Source organism: Solanum verrucosum, unplaced genomic scaffold (genome assembly GCF_900185275.1).
Source record: "Solanum verrucosum unplaced genomic scaffold, falcon-dt-bn FXZP01000108.1, whole genome shotgun sequence".
Taxonomy (NCBI): domain Eukaryota; kingdom Viridiplantae; phylum Streptophyta; class Magnoliopsida; order Solanales; family Solanaceae; genus Solanum; species Solanum verrucosum.
Window position 1 is genome coordinate 5,810,506 of NW_026020274.1, and position 22,078 is coordinate 5,832,583.

General features: G+C 35.4%; 1 protein-coding gene across 1 annotated transcript; it reads right to left on the reverse strand.

Moving 5' to 3' along the window:
- Nucleotides 1-24: 24 nt before the first annotated feature.
- LOC125833895 (histone-lysine N-methyltransferase ASHH2) lies at nt 25-21,648 on the reverse strand. The gene is made up of 17 exons (XM_049513043.1): nt 20,124-21,648; nt 19,778-19,985; nt 18,451-18,617; nt 18,279-18,358; nt 16,447-16,575; nt 16,244-16,360; nt 15,249-15,341; nt 14,604-14,681; nt 11,103-11,159; nt 7,767-8,607; nt 7,631-7,686; nt 7,103-7,182; nt 6,920-7,002; nt 6,743-6,822; nt 6,216-6,295; nt 3,426-3,471; nt 25-1,279 (listed from the first exon to the last, which is right to left on the reverse strand). The coding sequence occupies exons 1-17, from the start codon at nt 21,328-21,330 to the stop codon at nt 488-490; spliced, it is 4,194 nt and encodes a 1,397-aa protein (XP_049369000.1). The 5' UTR covers nt 21,331-21,648; the 3' UTR covers nt 25-487.
- Between the last annotated feature and the right edge of the window lie 430 nt (nt 21,649-22,078).

The window sequence follows — 22,078 nt, forward strand, 5'->3', positions numbered from 1 at the left end:
TAATTGCCAATGTAGCACGCGTCAAATAAGAATATCTTTTTTTTTTCTTTCTAAACCTTAACAATAGGAGAAAAGAACAAGGAAAAAAGAATTATGGACTCAGACCCCCAAAAGCAGAATAAGTGCTTTACAATTCTGTTGGTGGCAAAGAATTATCAGTACAAAGGAGCACTGGATGAAAACTTGGAAACTCCTGAGGGCTTACCTATGGAAGTTAAAACTAAAAAACTGTCTGTTGTGAATGATTCTGTTGAGAAGTATGCCCCAAATTCTCCATTCTACGGAAATGGAAACTCATAGATTCATTCTCTCTGCTTGCTACACCTACACTGCACATACTATCGTTTGAGTTGTTTCCTGTGCACCCTCCAGCCACTTCTTCCCCTATGCCAGGGAGGCCTTTTTGAATTAATACACTTCTGCTGCCAAACATAATTCCTTCACAAGTTATGATAGCCCCTAGCTCGTTCAACATCAAATTGGGTAATTACAGAATCTTGCGGAGGCTTGCCCCAGATAGGCATGGGGGATTATGAGCAGACTGGCCATGTTGTCCAGGATTTTGAGGTGGCTCGCTAAAAAATCCAGCATTATCTGCAGGAGATATAGGATCCCTTCTATCATGGGGATATGTAGGCAAAGGAGGAAAAGGATGAAAAGGTACTCCTGGAGTAACACCCCAAGCATCACATCTTTCTTTTTGAGGTGACCCAAACTGCTGCACTTTGGAAAGTGGAATTCCATAGGAGACTGGCAATCGTGAAATAAACCTCTGCTGCAGATGCCCTGTGACCATTGGATGCGGATGCTTCTTGCAACTAGGTTCTTGGAGACTACAATCTGCACTTGAAGAAGCACCACATGATATCCTAGAGGCCTTCCTGGGGATTGAAAACCCAGGAGGGGCATCATCTATGTCCTGCGTTCGATCATCAGCCGCATTGGTTTCAATTCTTTGATCTACATTTAGTTCTGCCTCTTGATCCCATCGACTCTTACGCTTACGTTTCCTTGCCCCATTGGGTGCCCCATCAACACATGAAGTAGATGAGCCATCAAGGACACCAGCATCTATCGTAGTAGATTCTACCATTAAATAAGAGGTACATTCTTCTGTTTCTGAGGGCTTCACACCACAATGGTCTTGTAATGGTGAACACCTATTGTACCGTGGAGAAGGACGCAAGTCAATCTGGCTGTCATCTCTGTCAATGCAGCTACTTTTTCTGAGAGGTCTACGTATCCACCTATCTCTGAAGTTCCTTGCAATTTGATGAACCTGAGACACCATAAACACAGTAAATCAATTAAACTAATGTCAAAAGAATTAATGCACAAATGGTATTATACATAATACATGAAACCAAGACCTCCGGATCAAGATAGGTGATTTCAAAGACTAGAACCCCCACCCCACACACCATAAAACCAGAAACATTGCATTCCTGTGAACAATCATTTTCATGGTAATAATCAAACTAACAGAACAACAGAAGATCCAAGGAAAAAGTAGAATCAATTGCAATATGCATGATAGGAGGACCTAGCACGCTTCACGTATAAATATAGATCAAGCCTGCAGGAAATGAGTCAATAAAACCTCGTAGCCCAATCAAAAGCAAGAAGAAAAAACATCAAAGCAAATTGTCTCCAAGTTCTCTAGAAAGTTCCTTCTAGTTTATAAAAAATCGAGACTCCCTTCCAAGTTAGCTTGACCTCCTTAATCAAGTTCTAGTAACTTTTTTTCTAACTAAGATCAAAAGAGAAATTGTTCATCAACATTGACATGCAAAATCCGGAGCTAGAATCATTTTCTCTAAAACTAGTTCCCTCCTGTTAACCACTCCACTACTTTCTGGGGCGGCTCTGGGAAAAGGTTCCATCCTGAAAAGCCAGAGTTTCCTCTTTCCCTCCATCTAATTCTCATTAAAGCTAATTGCGGAGTATAGTCACTTTCTTCAGCACACAAATTAACCATCAACAAATGCACGTACTTTTTAACATAAACAAGAGGTTTCCAACCATAAAACCAAACTCCAGAGGTTTCAGCTTGTTGGACTGAAGAATGTGTCATTGGTAGCCTCAGTTATTTGAGAAAAAATATAAAAACAAAACAAGCTCAACAACACAGGTACAATCTTGTCCAGGATTTAAGGCGTCTACTATGTGCCATCTCCCCTTGAAACAATATGATGAACAGAGAATATAGGCCTCTGCATGCTTCCCACTGAATGCCACATTAGTAGAGCTTCTTGTAGGCGTGGAGTACTGTCTAAGATTTGGTCTAACAGATTCTAAAGATTTTACAAGACAAATAAGACTTGATGAGACATTGGTAATGTGTGCCCTCCCCTTTATATTCACCTCATTTTGATATTAACTTTCTTGGATAGATTATAATTATAATGCCATATTAGGAGAGAAGAAATCAGTCTTTTTACTTTACATACATCATACATCTATAGGTTTCTCCAATCATCACACGAGCACAAAATGGGAAGCATTTCAATTCGCAGTGAAAACCAAGAAAAGTACGGGGAGAGGGGAAATACAAACGAATCAATCAAACTGAAATATTTTATTAAGTATAATTAATAGGGAAAAGGGCCTGATATACCCCTCAACTTTACCAATTAGAGCTGATATACCTCTCGTCATGAAAGTGGTTCATATATAACCCTGTTGTTATACAAATAGCTCATATATACCCTTTTCCTCCAACGGAAGTGAAAAAAATAATTTTAATTTAATTTTTTAATTATTATAATCCATATAGGTGGGTATATTTGATCCTCCTCGCACGTATTTTTTTTTACTTTTTTTTGTTTCAACGACTAATTTAAATTTATTATTTTGACGGTCAAATTTATTTATGTTTCACTAATTTTCTTGTAAAATTTATTATAGATGCCCCAATTTTTTTACAATACAAAACTAAATTACAATATAGCCGAAAAAATAGTTTTAAATTATAATATAGTCACAAAAAAATTTAGTTTTAATTTTTTTTCTTTACACTAAAGAATGAAAGAAAAGAAAAGGAATAAGAAACTCAAATAATGATAATCAAAGAAGTAAAAAAAACAATTTATGTATGAAAAAGATTAAAATATATCTTGAACTTTGCTAAAAGGCTCATATATACCCCTACATGATTTTTTTTAAAACTAAAACTCAAAAGTATAAATTTAAAACAAATTTTTTCACTTTCGTTAGATGAAGGGTATACGTGAGCTCATTTTGTAATGGTAGGGGTATATGTGAGCCATTTGTACAACGGTGAGGGTATATATGAGCCACTTTCATAACGAGGGATATCAACTCTAAATGGCAAAGTTGAGGGGTATTTCAGGCTTTTTTCCCTAATTAATACACCATTTACAACTTGATGAAATGAAATGGTGCATAAAGCAAGAACAGGTTACCTGTTTGTCTATGTGTTCCGTCAATCCCAAAATTGAGACCCTAAAGCTGCAAGAGAAACAAACATACCTTCAGTATCAATTTTGAAATCTCAAGTTTTCGCTTGATAAATATGGCCAAAAGTTGAGCATTGAATATACTATTTCATCCACTATTCCCACACCCAACAACTATTTCAGTCTATTCCAGCCATTATTCATGCAGCATATTCATGTTTTCATAATTCTTATTTATTATTTTTAAAACTGATTCACTGTTCATCTTAGCAGACCTATCAAAGTAGCTTAGATATTCACCCTTTCAATGCTCTTATATTTTTTTGCAATCGATTCATAGATCATGTGACCTTTCAAAAGTAGCACGTCATAGCTGACCTGTCAAGTTAGTACTTAGTATATGCATGTTTACGGTCAGATTAACCAGCTGTTGGCAATTTTCTGGTCCACACACATCACTGTCACAATCCAGTGACATGTCACTTCAAAACTGAGTTACCAGCCCACAGCTAACTTGTCTAGAATAACAATCTAAGACTTTTTTTTTTTAAAAAAAAAGAACAACAGAAGTACAAATTCATTCAGATGAAGGAGTTGTTCCCAGAAGATGTGTGAAATATAAGCAGTCTAGATAGGAAATCATATATTTGAATGTTTAACTAAAAAATTGCTATTTTTAGTCCTTGGAGGTTGGTGCAACCGCAGATTAAATACCTAAGGCAACTATCAAGTGTTTTTTGAAAGCAAATAGCAAGCAAGTGACAAGGTTCATGGGACTTGAAGTGAAAAGCTAGAAGTGAAGCGTGCAATTCATGCAACATCAGAAATAACAAGCATATATAACTTTAGCACTTAAATCTAATGATAATTGAAATAACCAATCCAGCATTCAACATATATAATGCCGATGTTCCTGTTAAAAAAAATAATGTCGATATTGTTATATCCTCAATGTTAGGAATCAATTAGCAACTATTTCTCATTAAGATCATATTGCACATCATTATTTGGAGTGCATAGTTTCACCTATGATGTGATAAACCCTGGAAGCGCAACACTTCATCACTTTAAATGTCGAAGCAATGGCTTTTAAAACGCTTCAACTATGAGAGACTTCTTTGTTTTTCTTCTGTTCCAATTCGATGAGGAAACTGGGTGAGACGGAAAGGACATCTTAAGGTTTATAATTGCAAAAAGGAGTGTAACATAAAAAAGGGTGAGACAAGATGCAATTCTAGCCGTTCATCTCCAATTTAAAACCAACAAAAAAATTCAAGTTGCAACTCTTTGAACATTTAGGAATTGTTTGGTAGAGTGTATTAGGAGAAATAGTTCATGTATTATGTATGGTATTATTTAGTACTCCCTCCGTTTCAATTTATATGAGTTAGTTTGACTTGATACGAAATTTAAAAATGAGAGAGATTTTTGAAATTTGTGGTCTAAAATAAGTGATAGAAGTTTGTCAAAAAAAAAAAGTGATAGAAGTTTGTGTGACTATAAATCATTTCATCTAAGGATAAAATGGTATTATAAAGTTAAATTATTATTAAATATAGTAATGTTGATCTTTTTTGGACTGACTAAAAAAGGAATGTGAGTCATATAAACTGGGACAGAGGGAGTACTATGTTTGGTAGGAATTTTGGACCTATGTGTATTAGTTATACACCCTATTTGGTATATTATAGGGTGTGACAAGGGAGTACTATGTTCGGTAGGAGTTTTGGACCTATGTATAACTAAATACATGTATTAGTTATACACCCTATTTGGTATATTATAGGGCATATAATACCCTTCCATTTGTTGGTATTAGCAATACATAGGATTTAATACCATGGGATTAATATATGTAAAGACAAAAATACCCCTCAAATCCTTTTAATCATTCTGTTTATTTTCTTGGTTTTATGTTTTATATTTGTACTAGTAAATTTATTAAAATAAATTAGCTTACAAATTTTATTACATAGAGAGAGTTGTTTGTTGCTAAAATAATCCAATACATATCAACACAATGTTTGAAATGGGAGTTGTTTAACATTTACTAATTGAAAAGGTAAATATATGACCACATGACATTTGGCTTTCTGATTATTTGTATTTTGAACAATTTATAAAATTGCATACATACTAAAAGTACAACTCGCAATTTTTATGAGTAAACATAGATAGTTTATTTGTTTACTATTGTTTACCATCTTTTCGCTTTTTAAAAGTAGATGGTCTATTTTTTTAAAATTGAAAATTGATGTTTTGTGAGTGATCAATTTATAAGATGACAATTATTTACCATCAAATAATTCAAGTGAGAAAATACTAAACATGCGACAAAATTGTTCATTTCCTTGCTAGTTAGAAGGCCACAAAAAAAAATATTATCCGGTAGTTATCTACCTTGACCCAATTACATGAAATAGAAAATCACGTAATAATTCAAGGATATAATTGGAAAAGAGCTTTTTGTAGAGTTTTAAACCAAACACAAGATTAGGTGGGAAGCAATGAACCAAACACTTGATAAAAAATAATCCTTGCGTTATTAATCTTTGTACCAAACGACCCCTTAGAATCTCCCCTCTAGTGATTTCAGTAGTCATCCTGATTTTATCTCTTTCCCTTTTCTAAACTATATAACAGAAGACAATCTATGCATTGTCCAGTTGAGTTTTTGTGCTTTTTGATCATGCTGTGACTCATATAAGTTATAGTGGAGTTACTTTAGATCCTTAATGAGCAGTAAGTTGAAAAAATTTCCTTCCATGTATGTGAAATGAAAGAGTATATACTAACCTCTCTACTCCTGGTCTAGAGGGACCTCCATTAATGTGCTCATGAGAAAGAATCTCTCTCGCAGCCAGATACTCCAAAACCTGTAGAAAGGAAAACAGTTGACATATTCTGGCCAAAAGCTAGATAAGATCTTAATAGCCATGTTGAGTCTACTGAGCATTTCCAAGAGAACACTCTGGCGCCAAAATAGTTTCGTCCATATAAAAAGCTAGAAACAATTTTGTCCTCCCCTTGTAATAAAAATGGGACCTAAGGAAGCTACGGAAACAATGCTCAATTCCATATCCTCAATTGTTAATTGGCTATTCGATGCTTCAGCCATCATATAAGAACTTATGACCACATAAGAGTGACATCAATGAATACATTTTTAAGACACTTCAACTTCTTGCTCAAACCAATTCCATCAACATTAACTAACAAATAAAAAGTTCTCTCCACAGCCTCTCAAATCCTGGTACTACTAAAAGAGCTAGTTCATCAGTCAGTAAATTTTACTTGGACTGAATAAATTCTAAAGTAATTACCTTAAGCAACTTTCTGAGAATTGGGATCTTATTGAATTCCCTTTGAGATCGTTTCATTATGTTGTGTAACATCTGCAAACCTAACAAGCAAGAAACAATCACACTCCAACGGTCAGTAATCTATTCGGGACAAACAAAAAGAAGTATTGAAGTGTGCAATAAGCACCACATTACTACCATTCTTGTCTATAATATCCACCAAAACAGTGCGCGACTTGGTCTTCAAAAGCGCATCAAGGATCATTGAAAGATCCCGGTTACTGCATAAAGAAGAAAAATGAAAAATAGATTAACGAACAAAAAGTATCACCAACAAAACATGGCAACTGAAGAGTTTCCAATAGGAAAGCCATCTATTACCTCTGAATAGCTTCACCATTGCAGTTATCCCCTGAAGCAGCAGTTAAAAGGAGGAGCTTCAAGTAGCACCTAGATGCATCCTGCAGAGAAAAAAGGTTAACGTATTCAAATGTAGAGTGATCTAACATTAATCAAGCGCACATTAACCATAGCATAAGCGAAACTGTAAAGAGGACCAATGAAGACCTAGAAATGGAGACATCACTAAAACCTATATCAAGTGCCAAATCATAAGCCATCTTTCACCCCCTCTATGAGCACCCACCAGGCCTCCCTTTCACATTTCTTGTCTATGGTGTTTCATTAATACACAGCAAAGAAGCCACACCAAATGGCAGTGGAAGGATGGACAGAAAGCCGAGGAAATGTGCATTCCACTAAAAAAAAAATGATTACTTTTTCCAAATTCAGTGACCTAAGCACAAGAAACACAACCTGATGAAAAAACAAAGCAGCCACTACCCCCGATCACCAAGCAAAAGAAAAGAAGGTAATATAGACTACATCCTGTAGCTAGGAACTACTTACCCTGCGTTTGCTTATTCCACCATCATGATCCAGCAACTCATTAAGCTTCTCTTCAACTGCAGATTCAGGCGCAAGAGTTTATTTTAATGATACTTCCAAATCTACAGATTCCAAAAGCTTGATAATAATGATATACCTGCTTCAAACCGACCATTTGCAGAATCATGTGTTGGTTTCTTGAATTTAGGTTGTGGAATTTGCAATTTGTTGTTCACATCAGGGGCAGATGTCATATTCAAAGCACTATTCTTCGACTTCCCCTTTTTAACTGAAGATGATCGACGAGAAGATTTCAATGATTCATCACTGGCATCCCCATTGCCTGATTTCTTCCTCAAAGATTTGCTAAGCATAGCATTTGGAGATGGCAGTGCAGAAGAAATTTTGTCAGCATCCAAGCACTCTCTTTTGACTTCAGATATGGTTTTAGCAGTTATATTTTCCGACTGCAAGGAATTTCCCACAGGTCGTACAGAAGAATGCAACAGGCTTTCTAGCCCCTCCATTGCCTCAGATGATTCCTTCTTCTTCAGAGATAATGAAGGAGATTCATTGTGGAACTTGTTGCTTTGCTCCTTGATCTTCAAGCCAAAATCAGCAACAGAGTTGTCCATGTTGGAATTTTCTTGTTTCATTATATTCTCTGTGTGTGTTTGGGTGGTATTCTCCAGGTTTCCAGTAAAAGGTTCATCCAGTTTATATTTGTTTTTAGGTGTTTCCCCTGGAGTTCTAATTTCTGTGACATCAAATGAACTTCTTGCAGATAGAATTTTGTTTAGTTCATCACCCATGTCACCATCCTCGCAGAAAACAACGGGTTCAGGATAGTCATCATCTGAATCCGCCTGAACTATCACTTCGGCATTCTGCAGATCTCCACCTATATAGCCCAGACAGCGAGGCGAGCCACAGACACATTTTTTTGCTGCAGCCCCGAAGACACGCACATAATTGTAATCAAATGTAACCTCCTCACCCTGAACAAGCAAACCATAAGCACATTAATTGGGAAAATAACAGAAACAAATGAAAAGACATTTACTTAGATTGCAAACTTGTGATAACTCATCATTTGATCCATAAAGGTTATGCAATCAAAAGCCTAGTCAGGAAACAGCTAGCAGCTTGTGAAGCAAATGGATTCCAGGAACTAGTAGGAGAAGCATACCTATTTACTTCTTCCCATCACTCTCACTCGTCTCTCACCAGAAACATGAAAAGCAGAGAAGGAGAAAAGGATTCTGCTAAAGTACAGGGGAAAAAGATAAAGACAGCAGAATACGAAAGAATATTCCTAGAGTAGAAAAAGCGAGAGGTTTGATTTGGTTTCACACATTTAACAAATTTAAGGGTGGCAGGTGATGGCTCATACCCAAGCACTTAATTTGTTGCACTATAATGATGTTGGTTAGAAAATTAGATGATAAACAAAGTGAAATGCATATATATCACGTAAATCCTATTGTATCAGGGGAGAGGGGGAGAAGAAAAGGAAAATACTCAAAAGTATATTCCTGAGTCAAAACTACTCAAACTTCCCTTCAAGAATTCAGCAGCTAGTACAAGTGTACTGTTAAAACTACATCATTATTTTATTTTTTTGACAAAGTAAAACTACATCATTATTTATTTGAAGAAGAAGACCTTCCTAGATAACAAGTGACAACAGAACTAAAATTAAAATCCATATGCAGATGATCTATCATAAACTTCAGTGTCATCAATTAAGCAGCTTGAAGAAACAAACTCGACAAGTCAGACTCAGACTACAGCTTCTTTTTCCAGAAATTATCTGTAAAATACTACTCTCCCTCTATCCCATTTTATGTGGCACCGTCTGACTTGGAATGGTATTTAAGAATTAAAGGAGAACTTTTGAAACTTGTGGTCTAAAACAATCTTTAGATATTTGTGTGGTTGAAAATCATTTCATCAAGGGTAAAAGGGGTATTTTAAAGTTAAATTGTTTCTAATTTTTTTTTTTTTTTATGACAAGGGAAACCCGCAGCCGCTACCCTTTGGGTATGCACAGGGTAAAACCCCCGCTCCTATGCAATAGCTCGCAAACCACATAGGAGAGGAATTGTTTCTAATTATAATAAGGTGACATTCTTTTTGGGACGAACTAAAAAGGAAAAAGTGCCACATAAAATGGGACGGAGGGAGTACTAAAATTAACTTAACTAGATTGTGTACGAAAAGCTCAACCATCACTATTTTCATCATGCTACAATCCCTGTTCAAATGAACGTAGCTAGCTCAGATGCCATTTCCTACAATTTTTTTGATAAGTAGATGCCATTTGCTACAATTTGTTGATAAGTAGATGCCACTTGCTATAATTTTTTTGATTCATAGATGCCACTTGCTACAATTAAGATAAAAAATTAAAGCATTTTTATTGAACCTTGAAACAACAAGTAGTTACCAAGAAATACCAATAGTTAAATTTTCTTGTCATTGAACCTATTCAGACTTGGAACTCATTACATAGGAATATATGAATCCTATAAATACTGTAACAGATTGAAGGGCGAGGAAACTTGTTGCAATCCACAACAAACAACAGGATAAACCTCGAAATAAATTATGAATCTTTCAAGTCTTGAATTCTAAAGTTTTACCAGTTAACCCACAGTTTAGAATGGAGTGTTACTCTAATAATTCTCGATAATCATGTATTGAGCACAACTAAGAATAGCTACTACACCCTCTTCAAGAATTCCTAAATAGAGTTTTGACAACCCCTCTTCCAATCTGGAATTGGGGTCTACGTACTACCACGCAGATAAATTCTTAGAAAACTCATACTCTCAGATATATGATTTTTATTTTTATCTGAAATTCATTATCAGTTAAAATAATCATTTTTGTTTGAAACTGATATATATTAACATAATCTTGATATATTTCAGCATAAAATTCCTTTTTCACAAGAACAAAGTAAGAGGGAATGCAACCCAAACACATCTCTGTATTCAAGGCCTAAAGGCTAGAACAACTAAATGACCCATCTAAAACTAGACCAAGATTCTACCAACAATTCAACCATGAACTACCTTTACATGGCAAATCTTAAACCATAGCAGTGTCTTTTTTGGCTAATCATATTTTTGTAAGAGTAAATTTTCTTCACAAGCAGTATGGCATATATTCATTGGCAAGCTACTAAAATTAGAAGCATATCAAATATCACCAAAGGACTTGCTAAAAGTGATTATGGAATGCTCATTGTAACAAACCAATAACTATCACAAGAACCATAATGCAACTGTCCTCAGCTTAGGTGTTAGAGATCTAAGAACTACTCCTAATGTGTTTGTTGACCATACATATAACTGGAATGTCCATTAAGACGAGAGAAGAATCCATTTTTTTACTTCACTAACTATGAAAAAAGTAAAAACAACAAATATCCCGTAAAAATGTACAACAGTGATAGCCAAATTACAATCGGAAGGAGACACTTTACCTTCTTGATATCCCTTAGAGCAAAGAGTCCAATGCAAACCTCTCCATTGACCATCCACTGTGTTAGCAAGTGAAAGAAAGTTTAGTCACAACAGTACTAAAAAATATATCAAGTAAGAGAGGGGGGATTGGTATTTCATTCGATTAACAAACCAGTGATTTTTAAAAAAAGATGAAATTTACAAACACAAAATTTGATATAATCAATCACAGAGAGTAGATATGCAGGGTTATGCATGGATTACTGTCTGCTGCTATCTTTTGATGCATCTGGAAGGAAAGGAATGGAATTGTAGATGTTTTGATGGGATTTCAACTCCTAAGCACATTCTTAAGTCCAACTGTTTGGTCATTTTATATAGTTGGTTGAACCAGGCACCTTGTAACTACTGTTGAACTTTTTTTGCACTATGTCTGCACTTTAGTTATTTAGTAAGTTCGTACAGGAGCAGACACCTTTTGCTGTAATTTTTTTTCTTTTTTGAGGAAGGTAATAATTGTATTTCTATTAAACAAAACTTAGACACCCAAAAGAAAGTGCTAAGTTGAGATCTTTACAAAAACAACCAAAAAGTACAAAAGACCACTATCCAAAAATCTATATTCTTATACATTGTCAATTAAATTAACTAAGTCACCTACTTCCCCATATACTTTGTTTACACCAAAAAGAGAACAGCCTAAGACAATTATCCTAATTTTATGGATAGAACTGCTAGTGCCTTCAAAAAATCTGGAATTCCATTCTTTCCACACACTCCACCAGATGCAAGCAGGGATGCTCTTCCACCAATCCTCCTCCCCTCCTCTGTGTCCTACACTCCACCAGCTACTCAGAAGCCCCAGAGTAGAGCTAGGTATTACCCATTTTATCCCCAAAATACAAAAAGAACATATGCCAAAGATTTATAGTTTTCTTGCAGTGTAAAAAGAGGTGTTCATTCCTCTCAACCTCCTGGTCACATAAAAGACATCTTGAACAAATCTGAAAACTTGTAAGTTGACTTCAGTTAGGCATGCTTTGCTAATCACCAACCAAACAAAACAAGACACCTTCATTGGAAGTTTTACTTTCCAAACTTGTTTCCAAGGCCAATTCACCTTAATAGGGCCTCTCTAATTCAGGTTCCAGTAAACTGATTTTACTTTTAAAAAATCCCTTTGTTATTCATTTTCCATCTAAGTCTGTCTTGGCAATCGGATGTACCACCAAAAGATCCCAGTAACTGCAACATTCTGTTAAAACTCTCAATTTCCCAATCATTTAGAGCTCTTCTAAAAATCAAATCCCAACCTTGCAGACTCCACCATTGATTAATCATGTTGCAGTAATTTTTTGCCTTAAATCTTCTTGATGTCTTCTGATGGGTACTCAAAATTTTCTAATTTCAACGGGCTCCTAGACTACACTCCAAAAATTTAATATGCATCATATGTTAATTATATTAATTAAGTGATGCCCCCAAACTCTTACGGAATTTTCTCTCCCTTAAATTAATACTCCTAGTACATTAAAATAGTTAATGGTGTTCTTTCATCTTAATAAGAATTTTCTGAACTTAAATCATTTTCCTATCGAGCATAGAATGCAGCAGCACACATCGTTCACAGTCTTTAATTTAGTTCACAATTACAAATTAAGCGTAGGTCCAGAAATCCCACTGACGATATTTTTCCATTTAGAGTCTTGATTCTCACAATTATTTTAATTTGGTTTGAATTTTGTTAAAGAATCAACCAGAGACTACAAATTATGATAGATATCTATTAAAAAAATTATGATAATTTAGTTTGAATTTTGTTAAGAATCAACCAAAGACTACAAATTGTGATAGGTATCTATTAAAGAAATTATGATACTTAAAAATTAGATTACTATGTAATGAACAATTCTATCATTGGGCTATGTTTTCTTTTCTCCTATTGTTCTTTAATTTCCCATCAAGAATTTGCAAAAAATAAATTTGGTTATTTTAAAAGGCAAACAAAAGAAATTTGAGATTTATACATTCATGTAGAAATGAGTTTTGTTAGGCCTCATTTGTTTGCACTTAATATAGGTCTGAAATGATTCAGACCTAAGCCCATTAAGTGCATTTGTTTTTTCTTAAAAAATATCTCTTAATAGGTCTGAATACATCTGATCGAATCAGATCTGTGAAAAGTTTTTAAAATTCTCACGTTTTTTCTCTCAAACTCATGCTCTTTTTTATTTTCTTCTTCCTCAAATCAATTTCGTTCTACCCCATTTTTTTCAACTATCAATCAGTAAATTATCAAATTCCATTTGGATATTTTCGAATCCAATTCTCCATCTTTTTCTATATTTTTCTCTTCAATAAGTAAATTTTCAAGTTCCGTTTGGGTATTCTCAAATCCAATTCTCCATCTTTATTTTGTATTTTTCTCTTGAAATAGTAAATTATCAAATTTCGTTTGAGTATTCTCGAATCCAATTTTCCATCTTTATCTGTATTTTTAATGCTAGTTTTCAATCGTCAAATTAGGGTTTAAAGAGACCAACAAGATGCCCACAACTTAAGCCTAACAAAGGAAAAATACAGCGTCGAGATTTTTGTGAAAAAATAAAGAGAAAGAAGAGCATTGAGATTAGATATTCTACCCTTTAAGAGTTATCTTTGAATTACAAATTCTGAAAACGACTGAAAATTTTGATATGCATGAGTTATCTTGTGTATTAATTACACTCCATGGATATGATCTATTTATGTCTATGTGGTTCCAACTTCCATATAGTGATCTGGAACTTGCGAAGAACTTGGATGTTTTGCTACTATGGTGGTTTAGAATTTGTACGTTTCATTACGGAATTACAAAATTCCTACTCTTTTCAAAATACTCCATGGTTAATTATATTTTTATTTAAATTATGTATTTATGATATTTAAAAATAAATAAATTAGGCATATTAAGATGTTGAAAAACAAACGGTCTTAAATGTTCAAATGTAGAGACAACATCCTAATAATTCAGATATGCATCAAATTCAGACATCTTAATCATAATGAAAACAAATGAGGCCTTAATGTGTTTTTCTAATTTAAGTAGATCATTAGTAGCCGAGTTTCACACAGCAAAATCCAGAGAATACCTAATAGAACTCTATTTCTATTACTACATTTTTACCAAAATAACCTATAATTTTATGTATTTTAGGGCTATTTTAGTCAACCAGCATTGTATTCGTGATTCTATCAAAATATAGATAGATTATGCATCAATTTTTTCCCCGAAGAAAAATGAAAGAAGAGCACCATTCGGCTTCATCAAACAATATTAATCTTCGGTATAGACAACATGTCCAATCAAGGCAAAGTATACATAAAATTGGGGCAGCATAAGGCCAATGGAGGGGAAGGAATTTCTGGTTTTCCCACAAAACCTTTTCCTGAAGAAATTGCCATTCATTGTGAAGCTGAAAAGAACATGAAAGCAAATTTTTGGACCAAGTGTTAATGAGTGAAGTAGAAAGTACAATCACCTTTTCTGTGCAGCAATTAGGATCACAGCTATGGTTAATGAAACGTCCCAAATTCCCTTTAGCACATGCATCTATAACCTGACATATGAGGCATGAAGGACATTACAAAGGTGAGAGAGAACAGATAGATTAAAATGCCACAATTATGGGCCTTTACAATCTACACTAGCCACTGGAAAGTGATAGAAAGATAAAATCAATTCATACAAAGAAAAGTTCACAAAATATAAATGACTGAATAACAGGATATGTATCCAAGATAATTCATAACAACAACAACAACTACTTACCTAATGTAATCCTACAAAGTGGGGTTTGGGGTGGGGAGGGTAGAGTGCATGCAGACCTTACTCCTACCTTGGAGGTAGAGAGGTTGTTTCCGATAGACCCTCAATTCAAGGAAAAAACAGTGCAAAGCAGTACGGGAAAAGAAATAACGGAAGTAAAGAAGACACAACAATATACCATCGAAAACATGACAAATCATTATGAACAGTAATTACAACAAAATAATATGACAATCGAAATACAAGAAACAACAGGTAGTAACCGAACCCAAAGGACAAGAAACTACATGAGTAATTCCCAACTTCATCTGACCAAAAAAAAAAAAAAGAAAGAACGAAACAAGGCAAACATTAATACCTCACTGCCATTAAGTGTCATGAAATAGAAATGCTTATGACCCTTTAAGGCATACTCCTTTTGTCTTGCATCATACGCATGCAAGTCCAACACCTAGAAAAGTTACACTTACAGCCTGTTATATATCAAAAATGCAATGGGAAACTATGCTTAATTATACAGATGCAAGCAACTTATAGATATTTAAAAAAAATTATCAAATTGCTACCCCATCAAATTATAGATGGATGTTAGCCACAAAGTGAATTTGAAACAAACTCTAGATCAGGTCGTGAGTACTCTTTGAATTCTAGCTTTTTCTAGTACTATGTTATAAATCAATTCTGCCTATGAAATTCACAACCTATTAGCTTTGCATCTCTACCACCAAGACCGGATAAAGGTGTGGTTGGATGACTTCCAACTTAAAATAAGGCAAGTTATGATGAATGCCCACAATAATGAATGTGTCCAGATGCCTAGTCATAGGAGTGCACGCTACAACAATACCATGGTGCGGTATAAAATGCGCATAGAGTTCCACTGCACTGTCTGGGTGAGAGGGAGTACGAGCAAATGGTCTCCACATCATGGACAAGTGAGGTAAGAAGTCAATTCGACCACATTGACACTTGGATGTGGTCTAAGACATCGAAAGGCTTTTCACATTTCCGTGGCATGATGAAGTAAGAGGGTAAACTAACATTGGAAGATACTCTAAAGATGACGAGACAATATTGTGTATCTACAATAGACTAAGAGAACAGGCAAAAGGTTAGAGAGATTGACAAAACAAGTTATAAATAGTAGTGTTGGTAGGTTAAAAGAATAGGACAGGGAGAAAATCATAGCAAAACCAAGATTTAAGGATAAAAGTACAGAGGAGAGAATTTGATGGCATCAAAGCCATCATGGATTATGGAACATTCTTCAATACATGAAGGACTTGGAGGCTTAGAGGAAGCATGGGGAGAAAACTTAAAAGACTGTTAAATATTGTGGAATACTGAACTCACCTCCCCAACATATTCAATAAGAAACTGCCCTTTGGAGACATCCTCAAGCAGCTGCAGGCCATAACCCTTCTTTCCACATTTGAAGCACTTCAATTTAGCATAGTTACGTTTCTGGAACTGCAAGCAAACATAAATGGAGGGTTACACAACCTGCATAATAGAAGCAATATACAATATACTGAGTGTCTTGCAAGTTTAAGTACCTGCTGATTCGAACAACGTTCTCCACATGGACAAGTCCCTCGAACACACTCAACGTTGAGCATCCGGTTCAGGCATCCATCTCCACATCCCATTCGGCGGTCTGAAGGCTTGCAATGGCAGACCATGATCTAATAGAGAAGGATAACAGGGAAAATATATAGAAGATAGAGAAGGAAGCAAATCAGATTTTATTACTTTGAACATCTGACATCATAAGTTGATTCAATGAATAAGTGAACATATACATAGATTTGTCTGTATGCAAGGAAACAGAGATACGGATGTTAGAAGCTACAGATTCCTTGTAAGGTGTACACATGTGTTAAACCTCAGAAGCAAGACCAACTATGCAATGGTGTGCACCATATACTTTTGATTCATGTTAAAAAGGGTCATGAAAGGCTTATAAAATGTCAACCAAGTATTTAGACACTGTATTGACAACTGAAAAATCTTACTTTCCATCTGTCTTAGCAAACAAATGACATGGTGCTGCTGAAATCACTGAAGAATCTTTTCAAACCCTAAAAACTTCTCTACAAACTTGAACTCGCTAAAACAATGCTCAGCAATCCTGCTTCTGTGCTACTAGATAGTTTTTAAAATGCAAAGAAGCCACAACCGCTGGTGAAAGAGTACAAAACACCTTTTTGATGGAAGTCCAACCCAGAAAAGTGTGTTTCTAAGAAGAAATTAACTCAGGGATCGTTGTCCTTTTCTTTTGGGAGCCTAAACCCTTCCATCAATCAAGTTGCTTTTTCATAGAAACTAATTATAGCTCTTATCTATTTTTCATGCTGGATTTTAGCGTTAAACTTAATGATAGTCAATTACTGATGATAGAGAAATATGCCTTTTGATGACATAATTGAATGGACACCTAGAAGTGTCAATCTCCCTTGTCAACATGCAATATTCTTAAAGTGAACTAGTTCATACAAGTAATGTCTACAGACAATACAATCTAGTAAACATTGTGGCACCTACTAACCATGACACATCATAGAGTATATGAACAATTGACCTCACAATAACAAAGATCCATCGTTTAAAGACCAGGTAGTTATTTAAGGGAACCATATACCACACGGACAATATTCTTTCAAATTATGTACCTAAAATATCTCGACCAGCCAAATAAATGCTTAAAGCCCAAAATAAGACAACATCAAGGAAAAACAGATAGAAATTGTGTGAAGGAGCACATAATAGACTAGGTAGAGAAGAGCTTAAGTAGATTACAGTTACATTTGACCAAATACTTTTCAAGAAGACTTTGACAATGCCAAAAGAAAAGATTGATAGAATTATGTAATGTAGAAAGAAACATTTGATAGCTAATCTGAAGGAATAGACAACTCCAAAGGCCAGAAAATTCCAGAATCCAGAGCGAACAGAAATTATGAGTCAAGCAAGTTAACAATAAGTAATACACATAGCTATATGTTTTCAAAAACACAATCCCCAACAATTATTTTTATTGCAGCATAAAACTATCTTGCCACACCTGGAGAAAAGGGAAATGTTTGTTATTTGTGAAATGGAAACCAGCAGTGACAATGATGCAACTGTCTAAGCATGAAGCAACTCTACTGAATATAAAATTTCTTTTTAAGGAAAGCTTCCCACAGAGAAAATTGATAGGTTAATCATTTGAGAATAATAGGGTAAATCAAGCTTTATATTTACCCTTTCCTGATGAATTTTAAGATTTAGAGACCAGTCAAGTCTAAGAACACTGCAACATGGGGCTTTATTTTCCTATTATTTTTTATTCAAGTTATAGATCCAGATGTATGAGACAATAGTGCAAACTGGATAAAGCATTCACCTCATCAATAGTTTGACTTTTGCGGCTACGATGCAGGAATGAGTTTCTCTTAATCAGAGTCCAAGATGATTGAAGGGAAACTGTAATGCAGACATGTAAGGAAGACAGGCAAATTAGCACAATCTACTCAAAGTCAACATCACCGCTATTCATTACTACAATCATTAAATACCAGGAGCCTTCTTCTGTCCTGATCGATTTGAATTCAAGCGTGTACGGAGGACATCTTCCTCACCAGAGGCATCTGATATTTCCAGCTCAGCATTAATTTCTGAATTTGATTTTTCTTGTGCAATCGAGCAATCAGCCAAGGCTCTATCCAAATTATCCTTACAAGTCCTTCAATGTTACATGAGATAAATAAGCAACAAACTCTTGGAAACAAACAAACAACACAACATTTTCTCAACCGCAATAGTCTGCAGATCCATTAGTAAACCTCAAATATTTCAAGCTTCAAATACTATAAGAAACTTACAGTAAGAACAGATTAGTTGCAAAAGACCATCAGATTCCAGAAAAAACACAATAACTTGTACACCTGATACCTATCTACTATGTATTCATGTTTTTTTTTTTTGAGAATTCTACTATGTATTCGTGTTAATATGTCAACTTCAGTTTGCAGAAACCAATCTATGCGCATTAAAATTTATATACTTTTTTCTGCAAGCAATAGGCTAATAATCAAGCATATAAGAGTTAAAATCTTAAAAGACAAGTATTAATGTTTGTCCGTAAAGTTTGTTATTGAATATAACCCTTTCTTTTTCTTTTCTTTTCTTTTATTTTTTATTTTTTATTATTATTATTAATTGTAAATGGTGTCCGGGCTAGCTTACATGCACCTTAACCAATCCACCGGGTAGCCTGTCCAACCACAAGCACAGGTTGCCAGGTAATGCCCATCAAGGCTAGAGCAAATGGGCTCATAATTCATATCAAATTTTTTTACCTGGTATACAAACTTAGGATCTCCAAGTCAGAGTGCAACTCTTTCTTTTACAAAGTTCAAGAGGAGTCTGCCCTAATAGATAAGTGGTTAGATACATATACCTCATTGAAAAGGGTCATTTTTTCTAATTGGATTAGGTAGGAGAGGAAGCAAGTAGTTAGTTTTTCACTCACATACAGAATCACCCATAGCATATAAGCATCAAAGATCTGCATATTGGTTGTGCTAAACAGAATCTGCTGATTAAACTACCAACAGATTAAAACTTACAAGAATCACTTCCTCAGCTTCTTTATTTTTTTCTAGTAATAAGTGAAGGGTCAAAGATCCGTTTATTAGCTTTCTAACTTAAGCAACACCACATTCCAGGATGCAAGTGTGAGCTAGTACAATTCAGCAACAAAAAATTGCTTCATTAGTTTACAAAGTAAGGGGAAAACCAAAATCTTCTTACAGGAATAAACTTCAAAGAAGCATGGCAGACAGCTAATTGGAAGAGCAGAACATAAGCACATTCATGATTAGAGGATGAGCAATCACATACCATTTGCAGTTTGTTTCTTCAATTTTATCAGCAAGTACAGAGGCAATACGCCTCCATTTCTGGCAATCATCACACTGCACCCAAGCATTTCTTGGCTGTAAATAAGGCTGACTCACCTCACTCCGCATAATGTCCAAGTCTGAGATGCCTCCACTTAAGGTTTCATTTCTGGATCCAACTTCTCCAAACCCGTATGGTGCTTCGTTTTCTAAGACATTAATTTGATATGGTCATTTAATACTACACTGCTTGAGGGTCAGTCAAACATTGAACTCATAAAAATGAATATTTCCATGGTTTTTCTTTTGGGGCAAGGGGGAGCAGAAGCCTATTCAACTAATCATACCTGTTCCTGGGTGGTGTTTCACCTCACTTAAACTCTTGACCTGGTCATTCTCATGTCTCACTTCAAGCTTATTATCTTGCTTTTCTTTGTTTCCCTTCTTTTTAGAAGCACTTTCTCTACTTTTGGAGAACTTCTGATTCGGGACCTGTGACCGGCCTTTGCCAGATAAATTTGATCTTTCACTTTTGGTAATATTTTGTCCATCATGACAGGATACCACTTTTTCAGCAAACTCAGTTTCTGGTGACTCCGTGCCAAAGCTACAACAAACATTACCCTCTATGCCACTTCCAAACTTTGAAGCAGCACAGGAGATATTGAACTCTGGCACTACTGAACAAGGTAACAGTTCCCCTGAAATAATCTCAGTGCTAGATATGTTGCCTGAGCCAATTCTACCTATTGTTAGAGCAGAAGTATCAGCATAACAAGAGCCCCCTTGTACTTTTTCTCCTTGCATAAGTGGACCAAATATTTGGGAATTGCTCATACTATCTGAACTAAGCAGATCTTTTGAACCAGAACTGGCAAACTTTGGGAGCCTATCTTTTTTCCTTCCTTTCTTGCTCCTGTCATACACACGCAAACTCAGAACATCTACAGGAGCAACAGATGGCCTAGACGGGACTAAATCATTCAACTCTTCTGGGTCTCCCTCAATAATTTGAGTATCCGGAACCAGGTTGATAACTTCTGAGTCGGGCGAAGTTCCAGAATCTGAGCACCTGTTATCAATTGATGTTCCCTCCTGAGAAGGTGAGTCATGGTGAAACTCCAAAAGCTTGTCCACTGGTTCTTGACTGATGTTCTTTCCAGATAGGCATAATTCAGATACAGAAACATACACATTATCCAAATTTCCATTGCAACTGGAGAACTGCAGACTGGGCAACCCTGCCTCCAACCGATCATCAAAATTTCTGGCAACATTTGGCAATTCTTTGAATTCTTTTCCAGTAGTACACTGTTTGTCCATGTGATCATCAATAAGAGGAACAACATCCATCAGGCAACGTGAACCAAATTTAACTTTCAAGGAGATAGGGCCGGTAGGAATGGAGCTTTTTCCTTTTGATCTCTGCGAGTTTTGACCAGTGTGATTTTTGCCCTGCCTCCCATTTCCCTTACCCTTCTTTGTTGTTTTTGATTTTTTGTGCTCACTTTGAGCTATCTCGAGCACACTGTTATGTTCAACAGCTTGCACCATATTTCCCAGCAAATGCCAAATAGAATAACGAACTTGCTTACTGCAATAGCTTCTTCTCTTTCTTGTAATTTGCAAGAAATTGAAATCTATAGATGTTTCTTAACTGTTTTTTCCTGCCACTTCTTGCTGGTATTGTAGCTTGATTATGGTCAACTTAGTGCTGTATCCAGTCCTCCACCCAGGGGTAAAACACTTACTGTCAGGAAATTTACTTTCCAGAGCATCAAACTTTATACTAGTTTTTTTGACTTTATCATTCTTCTTTTGTAAACAATCCTTGGTTATGCCGATCAAGTCAAAAGCAGCAGCACTGATATCTGTTCCTGAAACATCACATACAACCATTCCCTGAGACACATAATCGTTTTTTATCTTACAGAGATCAGGTTTCTGAAAAGATTAAAATAAATTTTCAGTGGTGCAATCAGGATCCATGACAAATGAACTTAGATGATTGCACGAGCATATCAACAGTTTTACCAAGCAACACTCGGAGGAAGTAGAGAACTCAACAATCATCTGTCCTTAACACACACAAAAAAAAAAAATGGTGGCATGTAAAGACCGCAGTAATATGTGAGTGCAAATAGCAGTTAAGTAATCAAATAGGCCTTTACAAGCTTTTGAGAAACCACACACACGAAAAGGTACTAATGCTCACCCGATCAAAGATAGTAAGTTGCAGACCAATCTTTTCAACTTGCAAGTGGCATCAACATGTTAAGCATAACCCAAAATTCTCTTATCT